The 22,105-nt window shown below is 47.6% G+C and overlaps 1 protein-coding gene across 1 annotated transcript in view; it reads left to right on the top strand.

The window, feature by feature from the left end:
* The first annotated feature begins 19,508 nt into the window (after positions 1-19,508).
* LOC133352776 (golgin subfamily A member 6-like protein 22) overlaps positions 19,509-22,105 on the top strand; it is a 40,170-nt gene continuing 37,573 nt past the window's right edge. Inside the window, exons 1-3 of the mRNA XM_061568653.1 lie at positions 19,509-19,554; positions 20,228-20,322; positions 21,506-21,853. Of these exons, the coding sequence (XP_061424637.1) occupies positions 19,509-19,554; positions 20,228-20,322; positions 21,506-21,853 (489 nt within the window). The remainder of the gene's footprint in view (positions 19,555-20,227; positions 20,323-21,505; positions 21,854-22,105) is intronic.

Raw genomic sequence — 22,105 nt, 5'->3', positions numbered from 1 at the left:
GGGTCATTTGCCGGTATGTTTTCCGTGGTATTGTGATGTTTGGCCAATAGCGATTACAATGGATGTGGTTTTGTTTGTACGTCCTTTGATGAGCCATGGGAGAAAAGCGAAGAACTCAGAGAAAACCTCATGCAGAGCACAGTGGGGAGAGAACGCACAGACTCCACGCAGCAAGGCGAGCCCGAATCGAAAATCAAACCCTGTCCTACTTGCCGTGCTGCACAGGTTTTGCCACCGCGCTGCGCACCCGGTCTTCCATTTAATATGCGGCACGAAGAGCCACCGATTCCCCCCCCCCCCGCCAAAAAAAAAAGATTACACACATCAGTCCTGGGCCCCCGATTGAAACTATATCCAGCGATAGTCATGGGTCGTATGTGTGTTGTTTGTATGTTGACCTTTTTTCGCAACCGTACGTGGCCAACCGAGCTAATCGGAGTTGCGCGGGGAGAAGGACAGCACTGAACACAAAAAGCAGTTCTAAAGAAATGGGTGTGTCAATCCAGATGATGATCATGTATCGGAGGCGGCAGAACGCAGCAGTCAGTGGCTCTGGATGAAGAGGAAAGACCCCAGCTGGGCCCCAAAGTGAGAGGGCCGGGAGGTATGCAGTCAACAATGCTTGACTCAGGGAGGAGGACGCCCCTGCCATGCATAGTCCCATGCGATGTTGTCTATCAATAACAAGGCAACTCCTATGACTAATTGGGAATGGGACACAAGCGTAGGATTGATCACCCTGTAGCTGGCCGCCTTTGGGGAGGGTGTATAGTATGAAAGGCCGAAACACCCTAGGAACCAAAGGTTCACTACTGACGATGCGCTCCCCATATTTCACCAGGCTCACTGTTCATGAACTCTTGGAAGTGCTTGCACAAAGGATAGTAACATCTCATCCTGTGTTCTTTGGAATCACAGCTTCCAGTGGCTTCCCAATGTCGGAATGGAAGAACGTTCCAGACGGCCGCGGAAGGCGCGTCTGAAAGCGCTTGCTCGACGTGGCGATCGCTCCTTCGTTCGATGGTCCAGCGGTGGTTTGGAGAGGTGACAGCACACGGGGCTCCCCGGTGCGACTTTCGTGCCAAACGATCTTTGATCATCGGCGGGGGGGAAAGAGATCCTTGGGTCCCAAAGAAAACAACACCGCCACGTGCTCCCTGCGCAGTTCAGAGGGTGGGCAGACAACGCTCGTGCCAGAGGCTCGGTTCGTGTTATTGTTATGGCTTGTTTTTAATGTATAAGTGCGGTATTAATGTCCATCCACGGGGGGTGGGGGTGGGTTTCCACTGGGGTATGCCCAGGCAGGTAGGGTGATCTTTGGATTGTGTTTCGGGGGGGGAGGGGGGAAGGCGCTATTCAAACATCATACGGGATACGTTCTAACTCGCTGACCCGCCCAAAGAGATCATCCGCGGAAAACTAAAGGGCTCCATTGCTCGTGGTGTAAGCAAATATGAGATGGACTTGACTTGAACGCGCTTGCGATTGTGCCCGTGGTACGCCGGTGGACCACAACGGACTTCCAGCAGAGAGGTCACCGGTGTTGTTTGATCTCCCGGCATGGCAGCTGAAGCAATGGCGGGCAAGTTACCAAATCTCGATTGAAAACACATTTCTCTACAGCTGCTTTTTTGCGTTTTAGTTTGTTTATCCTTCGCCCCGGAACCTCCGATTGTCACGGTTGGCTGCGTGCGAAAGAAGTTCAACATACATGCGTGCACTCGTGTCGTGGTTTAGTACTGGTGGTTGTTGTTCTTGTAACATTCTGACTCGTCCCGACTGTACATCTATGCAAAAGAGCTTCATAGCTCATCGGATTCCTCCTGCGGTCTGCATAATAAAGATTCTGAGTCTGAGTCTGCTGCTAAAGCGGCCTCAAAGTTGGATGAGCGCTCCGGGCTTGTGTTCACCCAGCAGTGGGTTCATTCAAAGTGAGTCGATGTGGCTGGGTTAAAGTGCGTGTGTTAAAAAAAATAAGACGTCCGTCTGGTCCACCATGGAAGAGTAGGCCAAACACCCTCTAGGGCGGTGGGCTCCGCAACCGCTCGTCAAGCGTCAACAAATGTTCCGTGCACAAAAACAAATCTGACGATTTGTAAGGTTAAAAAAAAATATGTCCGTGTTATTTTTATGGAGCATTTCCCACGGGGCATTGTGTGTGTGTACGTAGCGCCCGCCGGGCAGCGATTGGGAAGCACTGCTCTGCAGGGGCAGTCTCGAGCGCCGCCGAGGGGAGGTCCTTCTGCCGGCAGTGGCATGAGCAGGCGAGTTGCAGGGCTTTGCTGGAAATGGTTACAGAGGAATGGTCCAATTGGCACGAAGTGCGATGGGAATGTTGGTTGTTTTCAATCTCTCAATGTCTCTTCGCAAGGCACAATTCCAGCTCAGAGTTGGCACGAGTAAGTGTCAGAAGAAGTTGCGTTCAGTGTGTGTGTGTACGTGCGTCTCGAGGTGCTCGCTAACAGCACTTGCCCCTACAGTCTGTTAAGGCTATACGGGTGATCTTTGTCTATGTCTCTTGTGTGTGCGGGAGGAGCGGTGGTGTAGCAGTTAGCGCGACCCGAGTTCGATTCCCGCCCATGACCGACACCAGTGACGATTATCTGAACCGGTCCTGGGCCTCCCCTAGGTTGACTTAGCCCAAAAACGAGCAGCTGATGCGGTGTGCAAACATCGCAACTGGGGTGGTGCTGGCCACCCACCCTCTCGCGTGCCGTGCCGGCCTTCATAGGTGCTCAGTAACAGCACTTGCCCCTACAATCTATTAAGGCTATACGGGGGCTCTTTGTCTTTGGGCGTCTTCTCCTGGAACCATTTTTCTCCCCGCGACTTTGCAGCCAGCTAATGAAACGCGGTTGAATTAATCGGCCTTGGACTTTTTTGGTTAAATATTTTAATTCGCCAGATGTATTTCTCTTCACCACATTAACCTCCCTCCCCCCCCCCCCCCCCCCCCCCAAAAAAAGTAAAATTTTCAAAGTAAACACTGCGCAAAGGAACAGAAATAGCGAGTCGGTGTTTGTATAAGAGAACATGATAATATTTTCACGCTTAGTCCGCGAAGCCCTCTCTTTAAAAGCCTCGAGTGTTTTTTGGCGATTTAAAAAACGCGAGAGTTTTGTTTTTAATTTTGAGACGTATTCCTCCGGTCCCAAAGCCGTTCGACTCAGTGGAAACCTTTGCACGGGATTTATTAGAACGACGTTGAACGTTGCAAATTTTTCGACGTGCGTCTGAATCTTGTGAACGTAAAATAAATAAACAACCGGTACGCCAAAAGTAACCCGAGGCCTCTTTTCAAAGGTAATGGGGGAGTGTCGCGCCAACGCTTACGTCAAATCTACAAAGCGGGCAGTCGTGAAATAAGAACGGTAACTCATTCCCTTCCGCGCGTTCAAGTTGACGTACGTTGTGTCCGAACCGTTCGTCGCAGCGGGTAGCAACGCACTGGTTGAAAACTTTCTTATTTTTTATTTTCACTATTTTTTTGCTGGAAATGTATTGCAACGTGATTTTATTTTGCCTACAATTTCACTTGTATTGATCATGCCTGTAAAGCACTGTGTATTGCATTTTTTTGCACGAATGGTTGCTATAGAAATAAAGTTTGATCGATTATTTCGGTTACACAGTGACCTTGTGAAACTCCCTGCGTTATCCACCTCTCTCATCCACCTCTTAGTTCCCATCGTCTTCATTTCAAGCTCCTTCCTTCAACAAGTGCGCAAAGAATTCACGGAGATGTGTCTGCCTGAAATCACACTCGGAGAGAGAGGACAGACAAGAGGAGCACGTGGGTTAGAGGGCTTGTGGCTGATTTTTTTTTTGTGCAACATTCCTCCGGCTATGCTTGATCAACCAAATCAATCGGGAATATTTCGCCCGCGTGGCAACGTGATTTGCCTACACGATCCCACCCAGCGGTCGGCAACCAAAATAACAGGAGGAGTAATTTTTCTTTCGCGAATTCGGTGGAAAAAAAACCCTCAATATTTCCAGAGCCGCGATGCACGCGAATACGAGACGGTGGTGGTCGTGAATAATGATCGATACTCTTAGTTCTTTCGGTAAAGTCACGTAGGTAAAAAATGAAATTAATAAAAATAAAACAATACAAATCACGACGTTTCGGAGGCAACACAAGTCTCCGCCAGATTTGCTGCATCAAGTGGTGCAGCAAATCTGGCTGTGACGGTCCCACCTGATGACGGAGACTTGTGTTGCCTCCGAAACGTCGTGATTTGTATTGTTTTATTTTTATTAATTTCATTTTTTACCTACGTGACTTTACCGAAAGAACTAAGAGTACGAATCCTTGCAGTCACGAAAGCTTCTAGAAATAATGATCGAGTCACGAAGCAGTTATTAAAGTGCCACCTCATGCAGATCCGGAGACCGCAGGTTGGCAACCCCCGCTCGATCTTCAAAACAAACGAATTATAATGAATACGCGGCGGGTTAATGACATCGAATGTGCAATGTTTTCGATGTCTCACGTGACACGCACGATTGTTCTTGTTGTTCAGCTTGCGCTGATTTCTCTTTGCTCGGTTGCCGTTTCATGCGGTCGTGAGATCGGGAAGGAACGCGGCGCTGGGAACGCGCGACGTAGATAACGCGGTTTGCTTGAGCGGTCGACGACGAACTTCTTTTCTTGAGCTGCGCCGCTGAGCGGAGCATCGGCGGCGGAAAGACCCTCGGTCATTTGTCTCGCCACCCAGGGCCGGATCGAGGCGTGGGGGCTTTAGGGGCTGCCACCCAGTGACCTCCGCCAGCTGGATGGGGCTTCCAGAGATTGAAGCGAAAAGTTATTTCGTTTCGTGAATGCTGAATTTCAATTTGTTGCTAGCCTTGTAACAAAAATACATTTTATTTTTCCTTTAACTTTTTTTCCTTTTGAAAATATTACTGGAGGGGGGGGGGGGGCTCACAGTACCTGTCGCCCAGGTGCCTACAACATCTTAATGCCGCCCTGCTGCTACCTCACCGCGGGCGTCTGCGTAGCAGCAGAAGCAGCAGCAGAAGCAGCAGCAGAAGCAGCGGCAGAAGCAGCGGCAGGAGCAGCGGCAGCAGCAGCAGAAGCAGCAGCAGCAGAAGCAGCAGCAGAAGCAGCAGCAGAAGCAGCAGCAGCAGCAGAAGCAGCAGCAGAAGCAGCAGCAGCAGCAGAAGCAGCAGCAGAAGCAGCAGCAGAAGCAGCAGCAGGAGCAGCGGCAGCAGCAGCATCGTATCTTGCCCACATCTTTGCCGCAACGTTATTATTTACGGGAGGCGTGGGGTAATCGTTTTTCGCTTGACGCGGCACCTTTTAAGGAAGACGCCAACTCCCGCGTTCAACGAGGGGTCATCGCTTAGCGCGACGCAGGCATCGCCCGTCGCGCGAACTCACTCAGCGCGCCAGCGATGTGGCCACATTCGCCCAGTGGACGCGTTCCCCGTCTGCCCTATGATGAGACACATCACCATACCTGTCAACACCGGCTCATCAGTGCCCTGCTTTATTACAGACCAATTCAGACCTTACTGGTCACCCCGTGCAGTGTATAGTAGTGTATAGTAGTGTAGTATGTAGTGTAGTGTATAGTGGAGTGTATAATCATACCTGTCAACCCCTTATCATTGCCCTGCCTTATTACAGACCAATTCAGACCTTACTGGTCACCCCGTGCAGTGTATAGTAGTGTAGTGTGTAGTGTAGTGTATAGTGTAGTGTATAGTAGTGTAGTGTATAGTGGAGTGTATAATCATACTTGTCAACCCCTTATCATTGCCCTGCCTTATTACAGACCAATGCAGACATTATTGGCCACCCTATGCCCCTTAAAAATCTCAGAGTTCATCCTACAAATGCCCATCACAAGGGAGAAACACAAACAAATATGCCACAACATTTTAGTTTGACTCAATATCCCTGTACAATGATACGGGGTAAACCGTGTGGGTTGACAAGTATGTCACTACATATGCATCACGGTGCCACACGATCACGTCGCTTGCGTCGAAATCTCATCAAGCAAAAGAGCGTAACAAGAGCGAGGCGCTGGGCATCACGTGCAGATGATGCGTGAAACAGCCTGGAGTCTGCCGACCAGACACTCGCCAGAAAACTCAAAGCAATCAATCACTACCCGTGCCAGACACCGTTCAAAACCAGGCACTCAGCACCCACCCTACACGCTCACCGCCCACACCAGATGCTCACCACGCACACCAGACACTCACCACGCACACCAGATGCTCACCACGCACACCAGACACTCACCACGCACACCAGACACTCTTCTACCCACTGCAGACACCATTCAACCCAGGCACTCAGAACTCACACCAGACACTCATTGATCAATTCAAACAATTCACCACTCACACCAGACACTCCCACTCACAACACGCACTCATTGTTCATTCCAAAAATTCACCACACACACCAAACACTCCCCACGCACACCAGACACTCACCACGCACACCAGACACTCGCCACGCACACCAGACACTCTTCTACCCACTGCAGACACCATTCATCCCAGGCACTCAGAACTCACACCAGATACTCATTGATAAAAAAAAAATTTCACCACTCACACCAGACACTCCCACTCACAACACGCGCTCATTGTTCATTCCAAAAATTCACAACTCACACCAAACACTCACCACTCACACCAGAAACTCACCACGCACACCAGACACTCACCACGCACACCAGATGCTCACCACGCACACCAGACACTCACCACGCACACCAGACACTCTTCTACCCACTGCAGACACCATTCATCCCAGGCACTCAGAACTCACACCAGACACTCATTGATCAATACCAAAAATTCACCACTCACACCATACACCCCCACTCACAACACGCACTCATTGTTCATTCAAAAAATTCACCACTCACACCAAACACTCACCACGCACACCAAACACTGACCACCCACACCAGACATCATTCACAGCAGAATTTTCACCACTCGCCAGACACTCACCACTCACACCAGAAACTCACCACTCACACCAGACACTCACCACTCACACCGGACACCATTCACAGGAAACACTCTCCCGGCGCAGAAGCTTCGGGTTGCTGTACGAATTCGTTCCAAGGTCGCACTGATTCCACACAAAGTGCTCGCCACAAATGAACCACCTGGCTGATGTCCTCAAGGAGCATCAACCATCATCACATGAACTCCGGTCGTCATCCTCGCAGCAGCCGATTCTGGATACCCATCGGACAAAGACGGTCGCCGCATCGCAAGCGCTTTCAGATGCGCTTCTCCGGCCGTCTGGAACGCTCTTCCTTCTGATCTGTGCGCTTTTAAATCTACATTGAAAACTCACTTCTTGATAATCTGCTTTTTGTGTTAAGTCTGTTGTCCTACCCCCACGCCTCCGATTGGCACGGTTGACTACGTACGGTGCAAACGAAGCTCAACGTACGTACAACGTTACAGGTTTCACTATGGGAACCTCATTTGCCAGTAAAAATATGATAATGGTTTTTTTTACCCTTCTATCTGGCAACAAAACTGTACACCTTTTTACAAGGAGTCATGTTTGCATAGACCGCAATACCTGCAGTCATAATACTAACAAAAGACATAACTCTGATAATGTGCACTGTCCTTGAAGTTGATTGGTCAACACCCGAGACAGCTTTCCTTAGAGCCTAGTCTCACATGGGTTGGACCAGATGACGCCAAAAGGTGCAGGTTTCTTAAATCCCCGCGGTCTTCCCCAATCCGTCCACCCGGCAGCCGTGAAGTGTGACCGTGGTAACACCGCGGTGTAAGTCGATCGGCCGCAGTGCACGTGTGGTGGGGTTAAAGTGTGGGTAACCTCCACTTCTACCACGTCTTCTTGCAAGGCGTCGGAGTGACCCAGCATGGAATGGCGTGCTTGGTCACTCGACGCGCATCTTTCAGAGTGGTTGTTGGGGTTTTATTTTCCCCTTTCCAGAGTTTCATTCCCGTTCGTGGAGGATCCCCATCCGACCGGCGGCGGCGCAAGGAAAGGCACTTGCAGGGCTGCGCCTTCACCTCCGCCACTCCACTCCCCCATCCCCTCCACCCCCATCCCCTCCACCCCCATCCCCTCCACCTCCATTTCCTCACCCCCCCAATCCCCTCCACCCACCATTCCCGCTGTCGTAGGAAGTGCTGTGGGGGGGGGAGGGCGAATTCCGAATGGCCTCTCCCCTCATGGCGTCTGTGACCACCACAGCGGCCAAATGGGGGCTCTGGACGGGTGCGAGGGGCTGGTAACCCATCCACCTTCAATAAATGACCACAAAACCACGTAAAATATATATAATTAATAAGCTTGTGCCGGAGGCCCTGGGGGGACAGGCGTCTGTGACGTCTCCTGGCCAAACCCCATTTGGCGGAGCCAGGAGATTGAAGCTTTACCCTCGGGGCTTCTCCAGATTCAACAAAAAGCCACTACGTGATGGCCACGTGAAATGTTCGAACGCTCACTGCGGAGGAGAGGCTGCCACTCCTCTGTCGGGAGCTGGACCGGTACCGCCTGGATTTCTGTAGCATTCAGGAGATCCGGTGGACCGGCTTTGGCTCCTTTGTCTTTGTGTGTGTCTGTGTGTGTCTGTGTGTGTGTATGTGTGCGTGTGTGTGTGTGTCTGTGTGTGCGGGGAGCGGGGGAACGCGCTGCGCAGCAAAAAACACCCTGCGACCCGAATTCGATTCCCGCTCACAGCCAACAACAGCGATGTGTAAAACATCGCCTCTGCGGAGACAAAGGCGGCCTTAATTGGTGCTCCCTAACAGCACTTGGCCCAACACTATGTTAAGGCTATAGGGGTATCTTTGTGTTTGTGTGCGTGTGAGAGCGCTTATTAAGGTTGCCACTCGCCACTGCCATGACTCGAATGGGAGGGCCACATCTTGTTTTACACCCTCGAGAAACCATGTTTTAATCGCAACTCAGTCTAACTTACGCGAGTCTATAATACCATGGGTCTCTATATAAGGTCATGGGCCATTACTCGAGGCTATGAATCTCTAAATCTATGATGGCCTATCGGTGTCTGTGTAACGCTATGAGCCTCCGTGTGAGTCTTTTGATCTCAAAGTCAATGTTCGTCTATGGGCCCCTGTGGGTGCCTCGTAAAGTCTATGGGTCTCCAAGTCTTGTGTATCTATGGGTCGCTATGTAGGCCAATGACCAGGGTAAGACCATCAATCCATTGCAGTTGAGAGCCCAGTTTAATCACGCTTGACTGAAACCTTTAGTCGAACCCAGGCTTTCAGCTGTGTCGGTTCAGCGTCTCTGACCTCTGAAAAGAAAGCTTTGTTGTGCACATTTAATTTCTGATTAATGTTACTTGGTTATGAGATTTTAAAAAGAAAAATTAACTCACACACTGTTGGCAAAGATGCTCTCAAAAATTATTGAAACCTTACGGGCCAATTTGAAACATATCCCACAACCGCAAAGCCAGGTTTGCTTCTCTTTGTAATCTTCGTCGGGGAAATTCTACAGTAAAAAACAAACTAAACAATATTTTTTATTTCACCAGGTAAGACCCACTGAGCTATGCAGCTCTTTTTCAGAAGCGACCTGGCCACAAATGATAGCTCAACGAAGTGGTTTGTCATCACGTGGACATTGACAGCAGCCAAATCATCGATGCGCACGATTTTAAGGAGGGTACGTTGTACATTGTACCCGGCGAACTGTAAAAAAAAAAAACACACTCGTCAACAACACTGCAGCCTTCAAAGACAAACATATATAATAGACGACGTTTAGGGCAATGACCCATTTTCATGACACGAGAGTGTGTTTATACATTCAGAGCGTTGTTGTTGGTTACACACATCCTGTTTAGTTCACGGGTAACTGTGCCAATGTATCACGTTCTATTAAAATAAATCAATGTTCATATTATATATTTGTTATTCCAAGTACATGTTTCTCCGTTTATTCCACTGCGCTCTTCATCCAAGTTTTACGCCGGCCTGGCCACCATCTGCACTTTGTCATGAAACACCAAAAGAAATGTAATCGTATTCGAAGATGCGGAGTAGCGCATCCCGCACGCACGCTCCCCCCCTCCTCCCCCCACCCCGTGCGTCCGAGAATGGGCCGAGAAAGTAGATATCACAGAACTGAAATAATAATATGGTTTTTCCCCTTTTTTTTGGGCAACAAAACTGAAACCTTTTTACGAGGAATTATGTGTGCATTAATCACAATACTTGTGGTCAAAATGCAAACAAAAAACACACTCTGATAACTTATGCATTGTCCTTGAAACTGATTGGTCCACACCAGAGACGGCTTTCTTTTGAGCCTCGTCTCAATTGGTGCTAGACCAGAGGACGCCAAAAGGCGAACAGCTCAAAGACAATGCCACTATCAGAAAAAAGGGGAAAATCCCAATTATTATATTTTGGTACTGCCAAAGGAGGTCTAATGATGTACATCACAGAACTGCTTCTGAGTTCACTTCGAGTGACCTCGTATTCCCATCAGGGGAGCTGCACTCTCACGTGGCATTTATTTGTGAATGGGCCGCGGAAGCGGATATCACTGAACTACTACTAACGGCTTCTAAAGATCCTCCGTGCAGAAATGAGCATTGGATGACTATACTGTGCTGAAGAGTCCTAATCAGGATTAAATCCAATCCACTGCCCGTCAGCCGATCACATTTGCTCAGAAGGTAAGTTGGCGGCGACCGAAGACAAGAGGTCTGTGAAGCGTAGTACTCTTATGGCGAACATACCGATAGTATTAACCAGGGCGGCCGCCGGGCGATGAACCACAAGCCTCTAACAGCGAGCAGCGAATGCGCTACCTCTGCTATATTCTTTGGTTCTTTCGATAAAGTCACGTAGGTATAAACCTCTGCTATGTTTTTTTTGTATTCATCACGATTTGTATTCCAGCTGAGATTTCATGGAGGCCCCATCGGGAACGTGAGCCACAGTTCAGCTGCACCTCCTCGATGGTGACACCATCGTTTGATCAGAAAGGGCATCTATACCGGAGGTATCTGACGAGCCTTGAAAGCTCTTGTTATTCACAGATGTCCAGTAAGGGACACGGGGGTCAGAACGTTACAATGACGATCAATGCAATAAACACACCATAGGAGTTCAACGTATAGGACAGGTAAAACGGATTCGGATGAAACCCGTATTAAAACCAAGCATTAGCCAACAACGATTTCAACGTGCTTAGAATATAGGTATCCATCTTAAGACGTTGTACGAAGCAGCAAAGTTCGTATCATTATTATATCATTACAAAAAAGCTGAAATAAGAGTAAGCATAATGTGGTGCATCTTCTTGGTTCTTTCGGTAAAAGTCAAGGGAAATAATAAAGTAATAAAAATAAAACCTATTATTTTATTATTTCCCTTCTACGTGACTTTACCGAAAGAACCAAGAAGATGAATCCCTGCAGCCACGAAAGCTTTAAATCGAAACATAATGTGGTTCTGCAATGTTAAAAGTTACATAAGAGGTAATGGCGCAGCCCTGCAATTGCTTGCTCAGGCCACTGCTGGCAGAAGGAGCCACTCCTCGATTGTGCATTTGGCCCGTGCTCCCTCCAAGCTTGCCAAACGTCCTCGGGGTCATCATGGCTTGGCTTCGCGAACGAAGATCTAGGAAGGACATCCACGTCTTCTGCAGGCACGCTGGTGGCTGAAGAGGCCTATGCGGGACAAGCAGGTCCTGCCACAACAGCTGCAAGTATAGGTCTCATCTGGGATGGGTGCTGAGGGATCATGGTTCTTCCTCCTTCTCCTTTTGTCCTCCATACGGGCCCTGCGGGTATCTTCGAAGAAGGAGGTGGCCGGGTGGACTGTGTGCCGCCAGGAGTTGCGATCAGCTGCTTGTGTTGCCCACTGAAGGTGATCGATGCAGCAAGCAGTGAGGGACTTCTTCAGGGAGTCTTTGTATCGCTTTCGTGGTGCCCCTATGTCGCGATGGCCAGAGGACAGTTCCCCATACAGCACAATCTTAGGCAAGCGGTGGTTCTCCATCCTGGCGATGTGCCCTGCCCAACGAAGCTGTGTCTTGAGGACCATGGCCTCGATGCTGATGACCTTCGCTGACTTGAGGACTTCAGTGTTGGCGACGAAGTCACTCCAGTGAATATTGAAGATTGTGCGGAGGCAGCGCTGATGGAAACGCTCGAGGAGACTCAGGTGACGACGGTACGTGACCCAGGACTCAGCGCCATACAGGAGAGTGGTCAGCACAACAGCTTTGTAGACGTTGACCTTTGTGGCTCTTTTAAGGTTTCTGTTGTTCCAGACACGTTTGTATAGTCTGCCAAATGCACTGTTTGCCTTGGCCAGCCTGTTGTCGACTTCGTTGTCGATCTTGGCGTCAGACGAGATGACGCACCCCAAGTAGCTGAACTGGTGGACAGCTTTCCGTTCTGTTTGTTCAATGAAGATGCTTGGTGGATGGTGCTCCTCATGGGGTGCGGACTGATGAAGAACTTCAGTCTTCCTCAGGCTGACTTCAAGGCCGAAGATCTGAGTTGTTTTCGCGAAACAGGACGTAATTCGCTGCATAGCTGCCTCTGTATGAGCAAGGAGGGCGGCATCGTCAGCAAAAAGCAGCTCCCTGATCAGTTGCTCCATGGTCTTTGTGTGGGCCTGCAAACGCCTCAGGTTGAACACGCTCCCGTCGAGACGAAAACGGATGTATACGCCATCAGCGTCGTCGAGGTCCTCTGTGACCTGCTGGAGCATCATGCTGAACAAAATGGTGAACAGCGTGGGAGCAAGAACACAGCCCTGTTTCACGCCGTTTGCAATAGGGAAGGGCTGCGAGAGATTGTTGCTATTTCTGACTTGTCCAAGCTGATCTTCATGAAGCTGGATGATCATGGTGAGGAACTTCGGTGGGCAGCCTAGCTTGTCCAGGATTTTCCAAAGTCCCTGCCTGCTCACGGTGTCAAACGCTTTTGTCAGGTCCACAAAGGTGACGTACAGTGCTTTGTTTTGCTCCCGGCACTTTTCCTGAATCTGCCTCAGGACAAACACCATGTCTGTGGTTCCCCGGTTGGCTCTAAAGCCACACTGGGTCTCTGGGAGGTGATCTTCAGCTATTGCGGGTACCAGTCTATTCAGCAGTACTCTTGCAGTGGTAGTGCAGTGGTAGTGTAGTGGTAGTGCAGTGGTAGTGCAGTGGTAGTGCAGTGGTAGTGCAGTGGTAGTGTAGTGGTTAGCACGCAGCTCAATTCTCGCTCACGTTAAATTCTTGCTCAACATCAGCGACGATTACCTGATCCGGTCCTGGGCCTCAAGGAGGCTGCCTCTGACACCTCCCTATGGTGGAAAGGAGCCAGGAGGCGCCGTCTCGCTTCCTCTCCCATGACGACGACGGTGTCAGGCCGGCGGTGGCCCACGACGCTCGGTGTCGAGCTTCACCTTGAAGTCGGCTTTCTAGGGAATGTGGCCCAACAGTGGGTGGCAGACAATGCCACGTAAGGCTACAAGTGCCTTCAGGGTGTGCGAGTGTTAGGGAACGCGTAGGCTCAGGTGTGAATGTCGGGATGAAAGGGTCATCCTGTGGTGTATCGCCTGCGCATTGGATGGTCCCAGAGATATGCTGGGTGGGTGATCTAAAATATTCAAAACAAATCAACCCCTCTTGAAATGCCTTAAGTTTTGGATGATCAAAATTATAATAGTGGCGGCGATAAAGTGAGCCTGGACAAGTAGGCACGAACCAAAAGCGGCGCATTTATATCCCCGCTCTAACCCCACGGTCCTCCCGAGCTGCTACTTACAGCTGGAAGCTTTCAGGAATTCAACAGTTAAAAAATCAATACGTAAACGTCGAATAATCATACTCTGTATATATATGAATCCATTGAGAGGGCAGATCCAGCAGTGGATAGTGTGATTCTAATACGACCACAATGTGGTACTAGTGATTATAATGCAATTTAAATCCCGCAGCTCGCAGATCTGGTTCCATTATAGATACATAAAAAATGTATGCATTCGAGCCCAGTGTGATTCAAATACAGGATATTATGAAAGGCATATGACTAATCAGCCTTGCCTGCATTTCTACACTCATGTTCACCTTCAGTGCAGGCAGGAACAACCACCACTCCACGCCTGGGGCATACAGCTTCCCACAGCTCACCGTCACGGTTCCATGCCCCTCCATTATTTTGTTCAGAAGAGCCACTCTCCCTGTTGTTTGGCATTCCCCTGCCACGAGTAAAGTTCTGTAAAAACAACCCCCTACCGCATCGGCGGACGGTAAAGCTGTGGTAACTGTGAGCAATGTTCCAGAGGGAATGCTCATAGCGATCACAGCGGCCCTCGAGGTCTCTGGACTGTTGCGAGGGGCTGGTTACCCCTCCACATTCAATGCACTTACCGTGAAAACACGTGGAAAATGTGTCAACACATTCGTACACACAGCACTGTAATACACAAAGGTCTAAATACACACGAGACTTTCTGCTATAGACTGAAATGCGATCATGGCTGCGTTACAATATAATAAACAACGCTTACAAACGATACCATCCAGATGGGTATCCACGGCAATTGTAACAATTTTAATTGATCGAATATAACAATTCACCTTCGTTGTCTAGACACACCCTGATCAACAAAGGTCCTTAAACATATTCATAAAACCACATCAACACGATATGAAACATGCACCTCTTCGTATAAGTATATCTCGATCAACAATATATTATACTGTATTTCACAGGTAAGGCCGATAACTTGATCACAGTTTACAGGCCATTGGAAATGTGCAAAATCCTACTTCGGCTTAAGCACAATGGCCACATGAGATTAGGTTTGTTAGATATGAGGAGCGTTACATGCGAGAATAACTGAATGCAAGGAAGTTTATGAAGAAAATGTAAATGATTCTAGAGAGATTTCATAAATGGGAAGAATAATCTCAAACAGTGTGCCGTAGCAAATGCAAACAAATGGAATTAAATAAACTAAACTAATGTCTTCACTACACTCATTAAACATGGGGCCACTATTTAAAATATTATTAATAATTCCAAGCTTTTGGGGTGGAAACAGAAGGAATTAGAATTGAATGCGTTTTTTTTTCAAAAGTATAACGTAATTCAGGGCATCGTGTGTGTATGTACAAAGCGGTGTGAATGCACATTTGTGTATGTATCTACACCACTGCGCATGCCCACTCGTGTGTGGGTGTGTGTACATGGGAGTGTATACTCGTGTATTGTTATAATTTTGTGTCGTACAAAGAATTGAGGGCAACGTGGTAATGAATGCGGCACCACAACAGGGAACTACAGGGATGCGACTCCCCGCTCGTGGTGCTAAATGAATGAAAACAGCGCCACTGAGCAGACAGAGCCCCGCCCCTACAGCTCGTGAGTGTGACGTAGTGAGTGTGACCAGCGGACTGCCACGATGCTGCCAGGTAAGGGTAAACTTGTGTGATGGAGATGCTTCACCTGAAACTCGCCTCCACACGTGTTCGCTATGAACATTGTAGCAATAAGGGACGATCAGTCATCTTTAACATATCAGGTCTTTATTGTTCTGCAAGTATATTAACGTTAAAACTCGTAGAAACACATGCACACTCGTGTGTGAATGTCTCCTCGTCCGTGTTTTTTTAAAGGAAGGATATGGTTGCAATAACGTATGATCAGTCATCTTTAAAAACAAAGCAGATCTTTATTAATCTGCAAGCATTTTAAAGTTAAAACTCGCACCTATCCATCACCACCACCCATCAAATTAACACAGCTATAAATATAGATATGTAAATTGACACAAACATAACAGACACACAAATAAACAATCTCTTTCACGACTTAATAATAACATAGTCCATATTGTCCGTGCCAGGCTAGGTGCACACAGACAAATCCATTGCACAATAATTTACATGTAACTCAAATTCACACTTAGTACTACCACCTCACTCACTTAAACATAACTACATAGATTAAGAAAACCATTAATTTAATAGTAAATAAACCAACAAGATGGTGTTTATACGCTTGCAATTTAATGAATGGAATACAAGTTCATAATTCAAATTATACAAACATAAAAAATAATGAATATGAAGCCTGAGGCCGAGGTGTATGGCAGGCCTAACGGCCAGGCCTCCCTTCTGTCCTCGTCGCAGGAATGGCGACATCAAAGAGCACAAAGCAAGGGTGCAAATGTTGAATTTCTGTAGAGTAATTTAGACTGATTAGAGACTACAAACACTACGTACACGATGTAAACACAGCTACACAACGCACACACACTCGCCACACTTTCTCGACAAAACACGAACTGCACACTCTCACTCTGCCACACACTCTGCCACACTCTCTCTTTCTCACTAACTCAATGTCTATCACTAACTCACTGTCTCTCACTAAGTCACTGTCTCTCACTAAGTCACTGTCGCTCACTAACTCACTGTCTCTCACTAACTCTCACTAACTCACTGTCTCTCACTAACTCACTGTCTCTCACTAAGTCACTGTCGCTCACTAACTCACTGTCTCTCACTCACTCACTGTCTCTCACTAACTCACTGTCTCTCACTAACTCACTGTCTCTCACTAACTCACTGTCTCATTCTATCACACTCACTGACTCACTCTGCCACACTCACTCAAGCTCTAACGCACTCAATCTCACACACACTTATTCACTCACACCCACTCAATCAATCTCTCACCAACTCACTCAATCTCTCACCCACTCACCCACTCGCTAATCTCTCACCCACTCACCCACTCACTCACCCACTCACCCACTCACCCACCCATTCACTCACCCACTCACCCACCCACTCACTCACCCACTCACCCACTCACTCAATCTCTCACCCACTCACCCACCCACTCACTCACTCTCTCACCTAATCACTCACTCAATCTCTCACCCACACACTCAATCTCTCACCCACCCACTCACCCATTCACTCACCCACTCACCCATTCACTCACCCACTCACTCACCCACTCACCCATTCACTCACCCACTCACCCATTCACTCACCCACCCACTCACCCATTCACTCACCCACTCACCCATTCACTCACCCACTCACTCACCCACTCACCCATTCACTCACCCATTCACTCACCCACTCACTCACCCACTCACCCATTCACTCACCCACTCACCCATTCACTCACCCACCCACTCACTCAATCTCTCACCCACTCACCCATTCACTCACCCACTCACCCACCCACCCACTCACTCACCCACTCACTCACTCACCCACTCACCCACCCACTCACCCATTCACTCAATCTCTCACCCACCCACGCACCCACTCACTCAATCTCTCACCCACTCACCTAATCTCTCACCCACTCACCTAATCTCTCACCCACTCACCCATTCACTCACTCACCCACCCTCTCACCCACTCACTCAATCTCTCACCCACTCACCCATTCACTCACCCTCGCTGTGTAGACCACGGAGTCTGAAGTCGAACCCAAGCCCTGCTGTTTCCGGTCCCACGCACAACCAGCACTGCACCACGTGATGCGCCAGCCGGGATCGTGGGGGGCGGAGCCTCGCCCTAGTGACGTCACCTCTGTTACGTCACAGCCACGCCTCCACCCACAGTCGAGAGGAATGCACACGAGGGAGCAGCAGAAGAAGCCTTTTGAGAGCGAATCCTCAACGAGGTGAGCGACCCTGTTGATTTTACATTTCGACCACAAACTAAAGCTTCATTACTTTTATATGTTCATATTCAATTTTCAGCAATCAAATTAGAAAAAAACGCCACTTTTTTCAAATTTTCTTGCTGTGGATTTCACACCTGATGACGATTGCTTGTGTTGCAGTCGAAACGTCGTGATAATTTTATTGTTTTATATTTTTATTATTTTATTGTTTCCCTTCTATGTGACTTCACTGAAAGAACCAAGAATATGAATCCCTGCAGTCACGAAAGCTTTAATTAAAAATTCTAATTAGAACTGTTAGATAGGATACTTGGCATTCTCTGAAATGTTGCTGTTACTGTCGTTGTTTAGACCCCAAGCGAGTCAGCATTTAAAACAAGCTTAACTAATCCGTTTAAATCTCATAGAATATTAATAACATGTATACAATTATTGTGTTCTGATTGCTGGTACAATTGTGCCCTACATTACATGTATTGAATGTTATTCAACATATGAGGAGGAGTCTGCCTTTAAGTTCAGACCCTAGCCACTGCCATAGTTGCCTCCAATCTGTGATGTCACAGCCACATGGGTGGTACCTCTGACATCAAGTGACCTACGACGTCATGCTCGTATTATAACAAATAATTAAAGTATGGTCATATGACCCTAATGACCCACAAGGCATATGGGTCCTCTATCAAGCAGTCGATTAATACAAATGGGCTGTACATGAACATGCATGTCGGGATTAGAGGTGAAATATCATTGTTAAGTCTGGTGATTATGTTTAATGGAATAGGCAGTTGGAATAAACATGTTCGTGTGGGTGGATGAGTGAGTGATCGGGCGCACACATGAGTGGGAAAACAAGCGAGTGAGTGGGCTTTTAAAGCAACAGTCACGATAGTCTTCTTGATTCTATCGGTAAAGTCACGTAGAAAGAAAATAATAAAATGATAAAAATAAAACATAATAAAATACAATGCTCACGACGTTTCGGCCACAACGCAAGCAGCCGTCCTCAGGTGAAGAATAGGGCTGTCGAAAAGACAGCGTCTGAATGAACACCACCAAGCTTGGCAGCGTATATTTAAGCTGGGTTAGAGTGGGAAGGGCGCCTTGACAAAGGTATTTGCATATCAACAGATGAATTTAGCATATTTATGGAAAATGTATATATGGGATTGGTCACTACTTGTGAAATGCGTAAGAGGTGGGGGGGGGGGGTCTCAAAGTCATATTATGCCATTGCATTATGTAGGATTAGCAGCAACAACAAAAGTCACGATAGTGTTTTAGTTTTGAAGCTTTCGTGACTGCAAGGATTCATACTCTTAGGTTTTTTTTCGGTAAAGTCACGTAGGGAAAAAAAATTAGCTTTTACAATATTTATAATAATATGAATAAAAAAGAATAACTCACGACGTTTCGGAGGCAACACAAGCTTCCTTCATCAGGTGTAAAAAGGCACAGCAAAATAACTGTAGAATAACTGTAACATAACTGTAGTTATTTTGCCTTTTTACACCTAACTACAGTTATTTTGCTGTGCCTTTTTACACCTGATGAAGGAAGCTTGTGTTGCCTCCGAAACGTCGTGATATATTATTTTATTTCTATTATTATTTATATTTTTATCATTAATTATTTTTATTATTTATCTATTTTTACCTACGTGACTTTACCGAAAAAAACCTAAGAGTATAGTCACGATAGTGATTGGATTGATACAATGAGTGGTCAAATATGTATTAATTAGGAGGATGAGTGATTCAAAAGTTTGCTAAATCTGAGCGTTGTTCCAACCTCCCCAGGCCATCCAACTTCAAACAAAATCTACTCGTTCCCAACAACATGGACAGACAAATCACGTGGGCTGAGATCTTGGATGAATATGAGGGTAAGTCCCAGATACCTGCATCACATGGATTATATGCGGAGGAGGAGACTCCTTGATAAATTACTTTTCGTAGACATGGCTTGGTGGTAATGGGAAGACGTAATGATCGAGTGTGGCAAAGAGGATGGGTTTATATTTGAGTTGTTGCCATCTTTGTTCAAACTGGGGTCTCAAGCTTATGCAATTTACGATCTCTCCGCCCCCGCCCCCTCTGTATATTTAAGGCCTCGTCACAGAGACGACCTCTCTCTTTCTGCCAATACGTGTTCTCTCTCTGCGTGTCTTTGTGATGTCTGTCTGCTTGTGTGTCTGTCTATAGTTTTCTGGTTAGATTTTGGTTGCTATTTATTTTATACCTGATGATGATTGCTTGTGTTGCAATCGAAACGTCGTAGTATGCTATTATTTAATTTATTATTTTATCTTTATACGTGACTTAACCTAAAGAACCAAAGAATAATTCCTCCAGTCACGAAAGCTCCAAAATTGAGATTGCCGACAAAAACATGACTTGTAAAGTTTTACTGCCATGTGATGACTATTTTTCAATAGCAGGTCCTGTTGTGTGGTAAGCGGTAATTACTGGGATCTCAAAATTAGTTTTGTGAGACTCCATGTCCTTCGTTCTCTAATTAATAACTCGTACTTTGAATGCATTTTCTGTTCTTCATAGCCCGAGAGTCGGCGTGCCAGTCGACCACGTGGGGGGACGTTATGGATAAGGTGGACCCTTTCCCAGGCCAAAGTTACAAGAATCGCTCCCCAAAGGTGTGTATGGGTTCTAGATTTGAAGCTTTCGTGACTGCAAGGATTCATACTCTTAGTTATTTCGGTAAAGTCACGTAGGTATAAAATGAAATAAAAATTAATAAAAATAAAATAATAAAAATCACGACGTTTCGGAGGCAACACAAGTCTCCGTCCCAGGTGGGACCGTCACAGCTGAATTTGCTGTATCAAGTGAGGCAGGGATTCCAAGATGCAAGTTCTTAAATACAAGTTAAGGAGGGAGGAGGGGGGAGGAGCTTATCAGAATGTGGTAGCCAATGAATGGAACGTACTGGGAGGGGGGGCGGGGCTAAAAGAGAGCACGATGTGTATGGGGTCTGTGGGGTTAAAACACACGACATTCTCTCGACAACGAGCACACCATGTCACCTCACCAGCACACCAAAATATCACGACACCAACTCTCCCCATCACCTTCTCATCACACTACACGACCACCAATTCAATACACCATATTAGAGCCTCATCATGCCTCTATACCATCACAATACACCATCTCTCTAGAACATTCCACTTCTTCTCCTCTCCATATCGCAACACCATGTCCCGACACCATCACCGCATCTCTTCACCGTCCCGCTCATGCAGGCACTTGAAGTGGCCATTTATTACCAATGAAGACAGAATGATATCAGGCAGTCACATGAATTATGTCTGTGATTTGATTGGAAGTTACCATTCCAGTTCCAAACTATGGGCGCTGCAGTGAAGTTTGTCCAGAGTTTGGGCTTCCAGATATTTATAATGGGACATTCTGTGAAAACTATTGCCAGTGATGATTATTGCCAACAATTGCTATGAAACCGCCACAATCGAGCAAAGTCTTGAGTGCATGCATGGGGTTTATGGGGATATATGAGGATGTGACATGTATTTTCATTCTATAGGAGTTGGGATATTTAGGGGTTAGTACTACACGTACAATGTGATACAAGTATTGATGGATAAGGCATTGTGTTAACAGCAGGTGATAGTGTATATTCAAGTGTGTACTAAGCAAGTTTGAATAACTGAATGTGGATGGCTGCATCTGTACATACATGTGTGAGTATGTTTTTTTGTTTGGGTTTATGTGCACGTCCACGTTTGCGTGCCTGTGGGTATGAATGTTTTCTTGCATGTGCATGTCTGAATGTTCTTTTGCTTATCTTTGCTTGATCAGAGGATAATTGGGGAGTTGAAGGACGTCAGCGGGATGAAGCATCTCCAGGAAAAGAACCTTAGCAAAGAAAGATGCACCATGGAAGAGGAGCGCCTCTTTGAGGTGCAGCGCATTGCCAGGGCGAAGTGCCGCACAGATGAGAAGTACTTCCGAGACTATCTCCTCAAGAAGCGCCTCATTCAAGTGAAGTACTTCATTGATGAGAAGCATCATCTCGAGATGATGTGTCCTGAGGAGAAGAATCTGGAGGAGGAGGAGAAGTGTCTCGCCAACGTGAAACGCGTCGAGGAGGAGAAGCGCCTTGAGCAGGAGCAGCGCCTTGCCAGCATTGCAACCATCACCACCACCGCTACCGCCGGCAACTCCACCCCCACCCCTGCCACCACCACCGCCACCACCACCACTGCCACCACTGCCACCGCCACCACCACCGCCACCACCACCCCCACTGCCACTGATGCTGTTGCCGCCACTGCCACAAAACCCGCCGCCACCACCACCGCCACCACCGCCACGACCGCCGTCACCACCGCCACCACAGCCACCACCGCCAACGCCACAACTGCCGCCACCGCATCCACCGCCACCACTGCCACTGAC

This window comes from Lethenteron reissneri, chromosome 5, assembly GCF_015708825.2.
Source record: "Lethenteron reissneri isolate LAM-NWPU_2019-01 chromosome 5, ASM1570882v1, whole genome shotgun sequence".
Lineage (NCBI taxonomy): Eukaryota > Metazoa > Chordata > Hyperoartia > Petromyzontiformes > Petromyzontidae > Lethenteron > Lethenteron reissneri.
The sequence above is the reverse complement of the archived record's forward strand: the minus strand, read 5'-3'. Positions and strand labels throughout refer to the sequence as shown.